This window comes from Scomber scombrus, chromosome 15 (assembly GCF_963691925.1).
Source record: "Scomber scombrus chromosome 15, fScoSco1.1, whole genome shotgun sequence".
Lineage (NCBI taxonomy): Eukaryota > Metazoa > Chordata > Actinopteri > Scombriformes > Scombridae > Scomber > Scomber scombrus.
Window position 1 is genome coordinate 9,927,097 of NC_084984.1, and position 14,751 is coordinate 9,941,847.

Genomic DNA, 14,751 nt, shown 5'->3' on the forward strand with positions numbered 1-14,751 from the left:
TTGAATTTATAATACCAAGAACAGTTAAAAGATAGAAGAAGGCATCTTAAAAGCATACTAAGCAGGATTTTCCTTGAGCTCTATAGACTCATACCAAAGTAATCCATCTCAAACATCACTTATGACCCTCTAGAAATGTGCAGTAGTGTTATATCTGCAGAGACTCTGACCTCTGTCTGTATTTCCTTTTTATTTTGCTGTGTTTGGGTTTTTTCTGGGCATCAACCTTTGGGCAGTGGGTGTTTCGCTTCCAGCCAACAGCGTGCAGGGTGTGAGGTCGGGACAAACACAGTAGGAACATATAAACAAGTTTTTTGGGTACGTACAGGTGTTAGGGGTGCCATTGGGTGTTGGCATGTAGGAACCAGCCTTCCAGGACTTGGCTTTGAAGCCCTTCCTGCAGCGCTGGCAGTCCTGGCCTGTGGTGTTGTGTTCACACTGGCATTGGAGGTTCCCATCCTGCAGCAGGCACTGGGAGGCGTGGAGGTTACACTTGCACCTTTTTTAAAAGAGGGGATAAAAGGCAGATGACACAGATGAGAGGAGCTGTACATGAGTAATGTGTGCGTGTGTGTGTGTGTGTGTGTGTGTGTGTGTGTGTGTGTGAAGGAGTGTGAGGGTGCCACACTGTCCCTACACAAGGCAGCAGCAGGTGAAAGTTGGAATCACACACTGGTTGTAAGTGTTGTATTAATGATGCTAGATATTAAATGAGCATTTTTGCACCAAGGAAATAAAATGAAAAAAAGGCAAGTGCAAGTATTTACTATTGAAGGACTACTTCCTCTTGTGGGTGAATGGCTTTAAAAGAAGAATATTTCTTTTTCTTCTACTGTGTCTTTTTGGCTGCTCTGTTGTTTTTGTTGTGTGCAACTTTTTTTGCCAAATTGTTTATCTATATAAAGTGCATTTGAATTCCCTTTATAGTGCTGTATATATTAAATGTTTTTGGTCTTACAAAATGTACTTTTTAAATAAATTGTTGTTCACTGAGTCAAAATGTAACTTTCTTTATGCATGTTATGTTATATGCAGTATTATAGTATATTACAGTATATTTGTGCCTTTATAAGTGTACACACCTGCATGCGTCAGTAAAATGTTCAATCACAGTTGATCAAGTGACTTGAGCCGCTTTACCTGAAATGCCCTTCTGTACCAAATTAGTAATTATATACAATCAGATTATTGTAATTATCAATAATACATTAATTGCTGTTGGTGCTGATACACTGTTATTTTTGTTTTGTGTGTATTATATAAAATTATCCCCTGTAAACTTAATTAAAAGCTGTTGTTAAGACGATAACATAAGGTGACTGGGCATCCAAACTGCTGCTGAAGGCACTCTGGTGTGTGTGTGTGTGTGTGTGTGTATGTTTGTGCGTGTGTGTGCGCGTGTGTGTGTGTGTGTGTCAGAGAGAGAGAGATGGTAATTTTTTGTTGCTTTAACGTTGCAGAAAGGCTTTGGATCATACCTGTGCACTTTTATGTGTTTTCATCCCTTTTTGTTTAAATTTCTGCCAGTAAACTGCCTCTATTTCCTGAAGCCAAGAGCAACTTAAAAAGTTAACTCTACATTAACAGAGCAGTCAGTCTCCTTGTGAGATTGATTGACAGGCCAACATATCCAGAGTAGACTCATACACCACACAAACCCCCCCGGGTATCCAAAAAGTTGCAAAGACATAAAAAAAGATTTGGTCTGTGCTGGTGGTCGTCTGCTTGCTACACCACAATGAATGCTAATTCAAATCATCAAACACGCACACACACACACACACACACACACACATATTTTCTTTCTCTTATTCTTTCCTTTACTTTCATCTTTACCGAAGTATTTTCTTCTTTTGTAGTCTGATTTTCTGGCGTTGTTGCATTAGTGGCTATCATAATGCAATATTAATAATGACGACACCTATGGCAATAAATGGCATTAAAATTAAAAAGCACCCTTTTGCATATTATTAAGTGTTATTAAGTAAGTTGGCAGAGACAGAGGGAGAAATAGCTCAGGGAGTTGACAAAGGGAAGCAGTTCTTTGGAAACCTGGTTTCAAAGCAGCAGTGAGCAAAATATCATATAATAACATCCAGATATATAATTCATCTCCGTTAAAGTACGTTTGTCTCCATTATATTTTGGAAGTTGGAAGTAGTAATGAAATATTGACAGGAGATCAATTTTTTACACAACAATTATATTGAACTGTATATTGAATTATATATACTGTGTTTATGTGTATCATAAAATTAGTGTTTTATGTGCGCACACACAAACGTTGTTTTCTTTGTTAATCGTTCTGGAGTGTATGTAAACATACAGCAGGGTGTAAATGGAGGAGAAAAAAATGAATAAACACTAAAAAACTTGAGTGCAAAATATTGTGAGTCTCAGATTGTTGGTAATCTATTCACCCACTCTCTATCTAAGAGTTCCATTTGGGAGAAAATTATTGTTTACTATTCCTGCTCGTGAATTTTAAGTGTTTGTGTGTGTGTGTGTGCGTGTGTGTGTGTGTGTGTGTGGGCGCAGACATTTATGTGTGCATTTGCACATCACGACCTCGGCAGAAAGGCAGGGCCCAGGTGGGCTGATCCAGAGGTTGAAGTTCTACTGGAAAGGAAATGAGGATCTTAAGGACACTCGGCAGCTACGACTTTAAATTACAGCCTTTTCCAGATGAGCGACTGGACTCCAATCCAGTTTGTTCCACTGGAGTGAACACCTATCCGTCTGCATCAAATATTCAAAGAATGGCCCCTGTATTCTGGCAAGATGAATACTTCAATCTTCCTTCCTCAAACTAATCTGCGCTTTCTCATAGTTATTTTTTTTGGGTGGGTGGCAGGGGAGGCATGGGGGGTGAGTGAGTTTGTGCTTTCGTTCCATCAACCTCAACGCTAGATTCACAACATTAAGTATACTTTACATACAGAATAACAATGACTGAAACTTAGAAACACACACAGTAGGCCTCGAAGGGAAAAAAATGGAGACAGTTGATCATTGTGAGTTGTGTCTCATATCACATTGTTGCTCACAGTCCTATAAATTACCCGCGCTTCTCTCTGATCACCTGGACGAGCTGACAGGACGTGCCAGGGAGAATCCATCCACCGACAAGGCCTTGTTTCCCGCTTGCCTTCTGAAGGACACGAGCTGTCCACTTAGCGGAGAGGGAAATTGAACATCTCTTTTTCATGGAGGAAAAATAGTGCGTGCGTGTGAGAGAAAGAGAGTGTGAGTGTGCGCGTGTGTGTGTGTTTCTATCTCGTGTGATTCTGATGCATTTGTCTGAGAGCGGCAATGACAGACAACAGATCAGAGAAGCTGAGGCTTGGTGACTAATGCCTGCACTGGGTGACTGACAGCGCCCGACATATCACTGCTTCTCATCTCCTGCATCTTCGGTGATAAATCTCATCTGTCTCATCTTTAAAAGTGGAAGCGCCGCTGCGTTGCAGGATCTAGAAGTTGTAGTTTAAAAATCAATATTGAAGAACAGAGGGGGTTTTCTACGTATACCGCTGTGCAGTTTGTGTCTAGCAGGCCTAATGGCTACAGCGTATGCTAGAGGAAATGGCCTTTCTCTTGTCAATTATCTGGACACATACACTTATGTGAAAGCCTGCATGAGTAGACACGTCTGGATCTATAGTATGATGAAATTTTACTGCATTCCTAATATTGACTTTGGCTAATTTAATCATTAAAACAATCATTTGAGTTGCAGGTGCAAACTTTGTGAACTCTCCGTCCCCTTGACCTGCTTTTCCGAATCCTGCCACATAGCATAGCCCAGGAATACCAAGAGAACTTCAAACCTCGCACTCCTTCCACATGAATGATGTGACAATCCGACTTTTCCTGTGCTGTGTCTCTTTTGCTCCTTCTCTTACGGATGACAGCTTGCACTGGGATTTCTGCCGATCCCTCTCTTCAGTCCCTCCACACACAAATAATACATGGGCACAATCATATGTTAATGTGCAAGATGTCTGCCTTCACTGCAAAGTCATCAAAGTGGGAATAGCAGCTCTGAGCTGAAGGAAGTTAAGACGGGACAGCTGGATCCATCACAACCCTGTCTATTTACTCAGAGAGAGAGAGAGAGAGAGAGAGAGAGAGAAGGGATGAAACGGGAGAAGGTGAGAGAAGGAAAAGACAAAGAAGGGCAAGAGAGAGTGAGTGTAAGAACTGGTTGGAAAAAATGATGCAAATGTATTCAAATCTACTAGAAACCACACACACACAATGTAGCGTTTTAATCAGCTGGTGTAATTATGGGTCAAAACTTCTGTTTATCAGTCTGTTCGCTGTGTTTCCTTAAAGATATAATCCTGAGGACTGGTAATTTCAGGTGTGGCTGATTTGGCAGCACCTCTGGTAACTGGTGGTTACACTGTGCAGGTCCCAGAGCTGACATATGTATTGATCAATGAGTGGCTAAGTTTGTAGCGCAGCCAAACAAACTGTGTGACGACTCATTATGTCACGTTGTTTTAAAGGAGACATACTCCTTTAAAACAGGTTAGAATAGGTCTCTGAGGTCTCCAAAACATCTTTGAAGCTGTTTGCTTAAAAAATACCACTGACTGCTTAATTTCTTTGGGCATGGCGGCGCAGCTCCTCAAGCTGATCACAAACCAACTCCTGATAATACTTGTGATTTCATCAGACGTGCTGCTGTTTCAGAAACATCCTAGAAGCGGCTCTCCCCTCTGCTCAGCTAAAAATATACTCCCTAGTCTATTTTTGACAGAAGCCGCATCAAACTGCACAGAGCAGATCAAGCCAGGCAGGAAGTCAAACACAGGAACAGCATAGAGCATCTGGTCAGTTTTCAAAATAAAACACTTTAATGTAATTAATATACACTAAAAATAAACCATTTAAGTACATAGCCTGCTTACCCAAGCACAAAAATGAAGGGAAAATGACCAGATCAGCAAAATCTGAGCAAGACAACTGAACAAATCTGCAACATTAGCAATATGTTCATAGGGAATGTAACTACAAAACAGTCACTGACAGCATTTGATCATTTGTCCAACAATTTCTGCTCTTTCAAGACAGTATTCACTCATAGGCAATAATAGCATTATTCATGTTTTAATGGTTATGTTTAAGCAACTCAAACCACTTGGTAAAGGTTATAGAAAGATCATGGTGGAATATTTAAAAAGTCAATGGTGACACAAAATAGGATGAGTTTGCATTTCCTGTATTTAACCAAAACCCCATTTTTTCCATAATCAGTGTCTTCGTCGCCTAAATCTAAGCACACCCCCAGTCTCCGGTGTCAAAGTCCTGCACTATGTATGTCCCACATCCACCCGGGCCACATCTGTGCAACTTCTGTGTGGTACTGTACAAGCACTTTGTGGACTTGACTCACATGTTGCCTGTGAACAAAATCCAGGCATCAATTAAGTTTCCTCCCAAACTTATAAGGCAAAGCCATTTAGTAGTATATAAACATACTATTTTAAAGAAGAGTGTCTGTACATGCAAGATCATGCAACATCTTGCATGTCTTATCTACATATCTACATACTTACACTGTATGTTTGTTCATGTAACTAATGATCTATTAATCTGTGCAGTGTACGTTTTTTGTATCAGTGTATCTGTGTGTATCTCTGCCCAGGCTTGTCTGGCTGCGTGTTTCTCTCTGTCCGTTCCTTTCTGTGAAGTCATGTCGGCCCTGTGTATTTAATGATACGAGGACTGCCTGTTTTAGACAGCAGAGACACAGCAATTAGGGGAATAAATAAGAAGAAAGATAAACATCAAGGGGGGAGGCATGTGGTGGCAAAGCCTGAGAAAGCAGCTGGAAGCAGCAGTTAATGGGGCTTTATCTGTCTCTTTACTGTATTCAACGCCTCTCCCTCTATTCCTCTCCGGGGACACAGCTATCACTCCCTCTCTCTTCTTTTCTGTTTTGCACTCTCCTCCCACTGTATTTTTTTACTTTTGCTCCCAAATTCCATCAAGCTGTTCCAGTCTGCCTGTTCCAGTCTCTCCTTTTGCTCTTCCTCTGTGATTTCCCCCACATTATTCTCCATCTCTCTTTCTTTCTTTCTTTTCCTTCTAGTCTGTCTTTACGCCTAAAGCTCTTTAGCTACTGCCGGTTGCACCAGTGCTCACGGAAGAGTGCATTGGGTAAATTGGGCTGTGGACATGTGTTTGAGAGGAGTGGGTGGAGGAGAAAATAAGGGGCGGGGGGGTGTAGGTGATGCAGAAGGGGGGTGGGGGTGGAGGCTGAGTAGACAGTACAGCAGGGAGTAGTGTAGTTGTGTTAAATCCCTGACAGTCTGCTTGCCTCTCCGACTACACCGGGAGGAGGAGCAGGAGGAGGGTCCACATTGACGTGCTCTAACCTGCGATGACAGACCGCATCGATGCGGCTCTGACCCAGCAGGAGATCTCCTTCCTCTTCTACTCTGTGTTCGATCAGCCATCACTGAGAAGGCCCACTCGGTACTCGCAACAACTCCTTCCCTTGATACCACACTTATACAACCGGCTACACAACTTGCTAGAGTAATAGTAGAGTGAGAGCCTAATGGCCAATGAGTGTCAGAGAGAGAAAGTCTTAACACCCAATCCAGGGCTGGCATGGAGGTCCATATGTGTAAAATAATTGGAATATAATACAATACAATCTAATACAACAGCTTTATAATGTGTATCATATCAGATTTTTGTCACACAGAGTAGTTATTCATTCTTACGTCCTTTGTTTCCAAAGATTAAACCCCCCCTCCTCCCCTCCTCCACTCAAAAATGTGTTTTGTGTATTGTCACCTATCTAGGATGTGTGACCTTCACTGTTCAGAATGATGTATGTGCAGAGTTTGACACTAGAAAGATGTTTTCATATTCATCTACAGCGCTCACTTTTAATCTGAGTTCAAGACATGCACATACAAGCATGATTTGTGACATCACAAAGTTTGAAAACAAATTTTCCTTTTATTATGTAATTTACACAACTATAATGTGGAAGATTGAAGGTGTAGGACTGCAACTAATGATTATTTTCATCATCAATTAATCTGTAGATTTATTTTCTCTATTAAACAATACATTGTTCGTTCTCTAAAATGTGAAACATGTCAATCAGTTTCCCAAAGCCCCAGATGTCCTCAAATGCCTAATGATGTTCCTGACCAACAGTCCACAACCCAAAGATACTTAGTTTACTTTCATAAAAGACCAAAGAGACCAGAAAATATTTACATTTGAGAAGCTGGAATCAGAGAAATTCACCATGTTATTGTAAATAAATGATTCCAAGTGAATTCCAATTATCAAAATAGTTGGCCATTAGTTTTATAGTTGACAACTAAGCGATTTATCGACTAATCATTGCGGCTCTACTCCACATATACACTGAAAATATACTTTTCAGTGAAGTAGGAGACATCTTGGATCCAGTAGTAAATCTTTTGACATAAACTATAAATATATTCATTTTGCAATGAGGGTTTTTTTATGGAAAAACTATAAAACAGGAATAATTACTTAGAGTGGAGTATTTTTATATGTCTTGAATCATGTATTCAGTGTGTCAATACTGTAAAATTAAAAATCTTTATAGGGCAGCCTGCAGGAAAGCAGAGCCCTCCAACACATTGTATATCGGACGCAGCGGGCAGCGACCGAGCGGGGAGTGGGAGTTGCGTGAAGCTGGGATCATTGATCAGCAGCATGCCTTATTGGCTTCTGCTGAAGTCTTTATCACCGCATCCCCTCCCACTTCCTTCTCCCCCCGCCTCGCCTCGTAAATTCAGAAGAGCTAATTGGACATGACTGCGTTTATGTTCCAGCTTCATAAATTTCTTTCTCTGAAGGGAGAAGATCGATTTTCCTCGAGTACAGCCTCCCGGAGCAGGGGGGGAGCAGCGTGAGTCTCTTCAGACGTACCCGTTCCTCTCCACCCCTCTTCACCTTTTTTTTCTCTCCGCTTTCCATCCTTTCTCTCAAATGTGCCCCCCTTCTCTCCCTCTCTCCCCCTCCAGACTAAACAGGTAATCCATAACTGACCTCCCCTGCAATCATGTGGTGAGCAGGAATTACACCTCGCCTCTTTTCATAGCTTCAGTAGTTCTTTAAACCTCACTCACTCACTCACTCACTCACTCACTCACTCACTCACTCACTCACTCACTCACTCACTCACTCACTCACTCACTCACTCACTCACTCACTCTCTCGTCCATAGTAATAACAGAACTGCTGACTTTAAAAACAAATATTCCACCCGAGCTCATTATACATCATTATCTAATGAAAGCTGTTGACAGCAAAAGACCACAAATGTTTCAGGATACATTTCCTGCCTCAGTCCTGTCACTCACTCCATCTATCTTCTTTTTTTTTTAATCTCTTGTTAGTTTTCTTTCTAGTTTTGCTGTCTTTTTTGGGGCATTTCCCAAAAGCCATCTGAGGGAGAAAACACTTTCTACTGGAGCATATAAGGGAGCCAGTGACAGGCCTAATGGACTGTGTTTTTGGGGTCTCCCATTTTCTCAAAACACACACACGCACGCACCCGCTCAAACACATACATACATATGCACTAAATACACTCAATGTTGAGAGGTCACTGAATGTTTTTGGCCCAGATAAAAAGGAGAGTGAAATGTCCAGCAAAATAACATCCTAAATTATTCAGAGTGCAGGAATGACCTTGATTGTCTTTGCAATCCACACCCTGTGTGTGTTTTTAGTGTGTGTCTGTGTGTGTATGTGTGCATCTGTGTGTGGTATGCAGTGTACTGGGATGTGTGACCTCCCTGGTGTGCATGTGGGATGATTCAGTGTATTAGCACAGTTTGCACTGAGTTCAAAATGTATTTTAGTTTGTGATTATGTACTAGATAGAGAAATGCATGGAGAGAGAGAGAAAGGGAGAGATTGTGTGAGACTAAGCATATGAGTAAATTATTTACACGGTATACAGTAAATGGGTATTGCGTGCCTGCCAAGCCGGCGTTCAGAACTGAGAGCAGCCCTCTGATTGGTCAGGTATGGCCATGTAGCACAGCAGCAGGCAGAGTCAGGCCCATTTTGAACTACCTGCTCTCTGAAGTATGTAGTGTATGCACAGGCCCAAATAACTAAATAATGGAGCGTGGACACATCCAGTTCTCCAGTCTAGACCTCAGAGGAACACACAAGAGAGGCAGAGAGAGAGAGAGAGGGGGAAAGAGAGAGCTATATTGGAGCGGCTCAGGTGTGGGTTACATGCCATCTGAGTGAAATGTACATTTTTTGCTGGCCTTGTGTAAGTGTATGCAGCTAATTAATATGCAGCCTTCATGGCATTTTGTCACCCTGGCTGTTTTCAGTGATACTTGGTTTATGAGGATAAGACACCATTTGTAAATAAGTTTCTCCCTCACTTGAGCAGTGAGTATATGGAGCTGCATACAGACTGCAAAAGGAAGCTTTTAGACCAACTTTAGCGATTCGTGAAAAAAATGCAGTCGTATTGAGGCGGCGAGGGCGTCAACGTAGAGGTCTCTGGAAAGAAAACACTGCAGGGCACACAGGAAAAAAGTTTAACATAGCTTGCTCTTTTTTGCCGCAATGCAATGTGAGTGTCATCCAGCAAGCTCCTGAAGTAGCCAATCAAATACGTACAGGCGCACATGTTTTCATTGTTCATATGAATTAATTTTCTTTGTTTATAATCTAATACACAGAGCAGCTTCCTGTAATCTCTATTGATAATCACACAAATCATTAATATAGAAACTGTTCAGAGGTTCAGATTTCCTTCAGAAACAAGACAGAAAAATGCGATAAATGTATCATAATCTATTTGAATGTAAATTGATTTTATCCCAACTAATTTCAATGTTTGGGACTTTCGTCTTGAAACTTTGGATACCCACATATTTTGCTGTTTGATTTAAAAAAAAAAAAAAAAAAAAAAATCAAATATAGTATAAAATCACATCCTAATCCTGAAAAAAAGACTATACTCATAAACACACTTTTCGATACAATTCCCTGTAAGGATGTTCAGTACATGATGTTAATGAGATACTGTGTGAAATCCCCTTGTCAGCGCTTTTAATTGTTTTTTCTGCTTGGCTGTACACGTTATTGTAGTATAAAAAACATATGCTGAATGTTATCACCCTTGAATAGATGCACCCTCAAAAGTCACTGACCACTGTGATGGGTGACCCTTATTAATTCGTCCACACAAGACATATTTTACTGGCATTTGGCACTTGGCAGGTGGTAATTTAAGACTCTGCATGCCAGCATTGTAATATTCATGCAGCATGATGCAGCATGAATGATGCAGAATGGCTGACACCGCCCCCCTCACTGAAGCGGCCATGTCTCTGCATCTTAAGCCTTCCTCCACTAAAGAAAGTCCAGCCTCCCTCCAATCCAGCCCTGATCGTCCTGAGATCACCGTGTAACTGCGCTGTATATTAGAGCATAACCTCCCTACAGAGTCCTTACTGCTGCTGAATGTGTTTTAATGAACACTACAGCAAACAATAACACCTGGGGAGAGAGGAAATTGGGCATGAGTTGAAGGAGGGAGGGAGGGTGGGGGTGTTATTATACATCTTCTTCTTTATTTAAGATATGAGCCTGAGCACTGAAAGACGAAGAAGAAGTAAAGGGAGATGGGAAGAATGAAAAAGTGATGAAGAGACAGAAACTCTTGGACGACATGGGGTTTGCTGGGAGGTTCTTCCTGTTGTGCGGTCCCTTACAGAGTCCTCGGACCCCCATTGGGTGATATAGACTTGCAGGAACTTTACAGTATGTGTGTCTAAAGGTGTTTGTGTGAGAATGAAGAACAGACTACACTACGAATATCTGGGCCTGAGACAATCTGCCCGCCACGCGAACTTCTAGAAACGCACTTTTGAACTTCTAATGTGCGAAGGCATGTTATTATAAATTAGCACGCCAACACACTCGCGAACTGGCGCCTGCAGGCCTTCACCCATGCACCTAATTTTTTCCACACAAACAAAATAATTTTACACAGTCGATCTCGTTTTCCTAACTGTGTGTCCTCCTCACGTTTAAATTATTCTGAAAAGTCTCCTAAAAGTCACCAGAACTTACAAAAACACACCTACAGACATATCCACATGCTAATGAAAAACACACAACTGTACTATGCCTTCCTGTATACCCACGAATGTGTGTGTGAGTGTGTTTGAGCGTGTGTATATTAGCGTCTAATTCCAGTGAGACTGTGGAGGGGAGAATGCCTGGGGAAGAGGAGCTGAGCTGGGATCAGCCAGAGGACAGGGGTTAATATAATTATCCTGCTAAAACCTTGAGACTGAAAGAACATCATTAGTCATAGCATGAAGAGAGCTACCCGAGCCGCGGGCCAGAGGAGGAGAGGAGACGAGGTGAGGATAGAGGAACAGTGGAGGAGATGGTGAGGGGGGGGGAGCTTCAAAACACACCAGTGCAGTTAGCAAGACAATTAGTACAAGGACTAAAATGTGAGGGTTAAAAAAACTGAAAGGACATTGTTTACCAGAGCTCTGAGCTGTAGCAGAAACTGCTTCGCTTATTCAGTAATTACGAATTAAAATAAATGAATTACTTGCGGTGAAATGTCTCAGAAATTCGATTCATATCGGAAATGGAAACATAATTATCCTCTTGTGTAGCAAAATACTCAACACTATATGCAATTAATAAAATGACCTCTTGTTTGGGCAGATTTCATATGAAGCTCTAGTTATTTAATGTTGTTTTTTCTAATAAAATATGAATGTACTAAGTGGCCAGCAAATGAATTGATGGATAATAAAGTACAGGTCTTCAAACATGCAATTTCGGGCAAGGCCATATTTACTGAGACCATCCTCGATATGAAATAATTTTGTCATTATAAATATGTCTCATGAAAAGACCAAAACCAGCAATGGGAGTCCTTATCTCAATATTTCTGTCTCCTCTTTTCAGCTCTGAGTGCATTAACTCCTAAATGGATCACAAATATAAATACTTTGAATTAAAAAAAAAAAAAAAAAAAATCTTTTAGAAAACAGCTGGGCACTTGCATTAATATTTCTATCTATCTATCTATCTATCTATCTATCTATCTATCTATCTATCTATCTATCTATCTATCTATCTATCTATCTATCTATCTATCTATCTATCTATCTATCTATCTATCTATCTATCTATCTATCTAAACTTATTAGGATCAAGTCACATTTAGTTTAGTTTTTGTTTTTTTGGGGGGGATTTTTCTTTCAAAACAAAACAAATCATAAATCACTGTCAGTTATTTGTTAAGACTAAGATGATTTCGGCCCTTAGACTTCCATGTTAATTATTTAATCATTATAATATGTCATATAACTGTGTTAATAGAGGTCTCCTATGTTTTAAACGGTTAAAAAATGCTTAAGTAATCAAGGGTTAATGATGCATTTCTAATAAGTATGTACCAATTTACTCAAGGATTTCCCAAAATAGTAACTAATATGTACACAATGAGGAGGAAGTTATCACTCATTATCAACTCAACTCATTTAAGCTGCACTAATCAATATTTAATGAGAAAGGAGGTCTCTCTTGTTGTGAAGAACCCATCAAGATTTATCACCCAACTCTGCAGTTTTCTATGGTCAGCGCCATCTTTTCTGTTTGGAGGCAGGAACTTCTAAATAATGAGTGAGAGGGTTTGCATTTCACGCTCTCGAAAAACACGCCCTGCTACTTTGGACCGAGGCGGACGCTAGCTTACCAGGAACACTGAGCAGTGCGCACTTAGCACAATTAAAATAACTAAAGTAGCTATCGTTAGTCTAACAGAGCAGGTTTAGCGCAGAGCAGCAGGTGAGAAAACTGTCGATCACAGCTGTCAATCAACGCCCACATGGCACATGACATCAATGCTACTATAAATCTTCAAATCTTATTAACGGAGCAATTTTCAAAATGACCACCAGCACATTTAAGAGATTAGAGATTAAAGGGCCTAAATTTAGCAGTTGAGACCATAATGACTGGTTGAAAAAATATTATTGACATAGTATTTCTAGAGAGAGGTTGACACTTGTATTGGAGTCATTTGGAGCATCCAGCAGCTGTCAGTGGCATTGCACTTTAAGGTGCTTCTGCACTGGCTTCAGCCTCAGGATGTTGTAGTTGCAGCTTGTGCTTAACTTTACAAAGCATTTTAGTATCTTTCAGTTTTCTGCTTTGGATTTAAGATCACTTTAACAACTCTCATTAGCAGCAGGACACCCCTTAAAACCCATTGTAAACCTGTCCTGCACCAAACAACAACAGACAAAGTTAGTGACTCTAACTGATGAACACAGTGGAGCATTTACTTACTTAAGAGTCAGATCTCTTCAAGAGTTTGTGGAAATGTGATTTTGAATATTTGCCCTCAATCATCAGGTCACCTTGGCACAAATCAATGTACCATCTAACTGTGCTCCATGCCTGCTTCATCTGTATAGTGGACACAGTTTTCTAATGGTCAATGAGTCCATTCAATACATAGCATATTGCAGTCTGTTCTCACTTATAATCATTTATTGCAAAGTCCTTTTTTTTTTTGAGTAATTTGTGCATTACCTTTTTAGTTATTCATTAGTCAGCAATTAGTTCCTAATTAGTTCCTGACCTGTTTTGAGGTACAACTTTATGTGTCTTGTTCTTATCCTTCCACGTCGCTTGATGGGACGTCGCTGGCATCAAAAACCGACTTCTCTGGTGTGTTTCTCACTGACAAACACACATGCTTATTTTCCGTCTCACATTCAGACTCCGATTGATGAGTTGTTTATCTGTTCCCTTCTACATGCTAGTAATGACAGCGACAGCCCCGCGGTAAAGGCCCTGGTGTGTTTTTGAACACGCCATGCCTGTAATAATGCTATGCTAATTAATGTGGCTGACTGAGAACAAACCATCTTTCCAAGGACACCCTCCCTCTACCTCATGTTCTCCCACTTACAATTCCCAGCATGCTTTTCAGCTTTAAAGCACGCTTGCGGTATCAAGAGATTCCCCTTTTGCCAGATGCTGGGTAGGCACAGTGCAGGCGCTGCTGGGGAGAATTCTTTATTGTATTTGTGAATTTAAAATGATATTTATGGGATGAGTAACAAAGGGGGGTGGGAAGGTGGAGGAAGAAAAATCTATTCAAGAGGGCGGGGAAGAATAAAAAAATAAAAAAAAGATCAGTGAAACAAAAGATGGGGAATGAAAGGGAGAAAAAAGGCAAAATCGCTGACTTTAACTTTCTTCTCTTCTGAGGGGAAATAAACTGCGATTATCAAATCAGTTACAACCATTGTGTCATAAATCATCACATATGAGAGGAACAATGACACATTCCTCATTGCGGTCCCTCAGCTTTCTGCATGCCTTTCTTTTCTGGGGAGCACTCATGAATGATTTAAAAAGTGATCTGTTTCCGAGCTGCAGCTGCCTCGGAGGGAGATAACTTGGATGGGAGGAGTCCGAGCCGGTGTGGGAGGATCCACGCGTGAAGGTTTCCTGTCTGCAGCGAGAACACACGAGCCACCGCTTCGGTGTTGTCCTCATCACACATCAAGCACCAATCAGTATCTTTCATTCATGAGGGGGGAAAAAGTGGCAGTATTCAAGAGCAAAGCGGTTTTTCCTCATGAAACAGAATAGATGGAGGTTTTTCAACTGAGGCCAGAAAATATGGAGAATACGTGGGGAGACTATGTTACGCTG

The 14,751-nt window shown here is 40.9% G+C and overlaps 1 protein-coding gene across 1 annotated transcript in view; it reads right to left on the reverse strand.

The window, feature by feature from the left end:
* The window catches only part of ntng2b (netrin g2b), a 64,955-nt gene that overhangs the window by 27,209 nt on the left and 22,995 nt on the right, over window positions 1-14,751 (reverse strand). Inside the window, exon 4 of the mRNA XM_062434783.1 lies at window positions 323-499. Coding sequence (XP_062290767.1) covers window positions 323-499 — 177 coding nt within the window. The remainder of the gene's footprint in view (window positions 1-322; window positions 500-14,751) is intronic.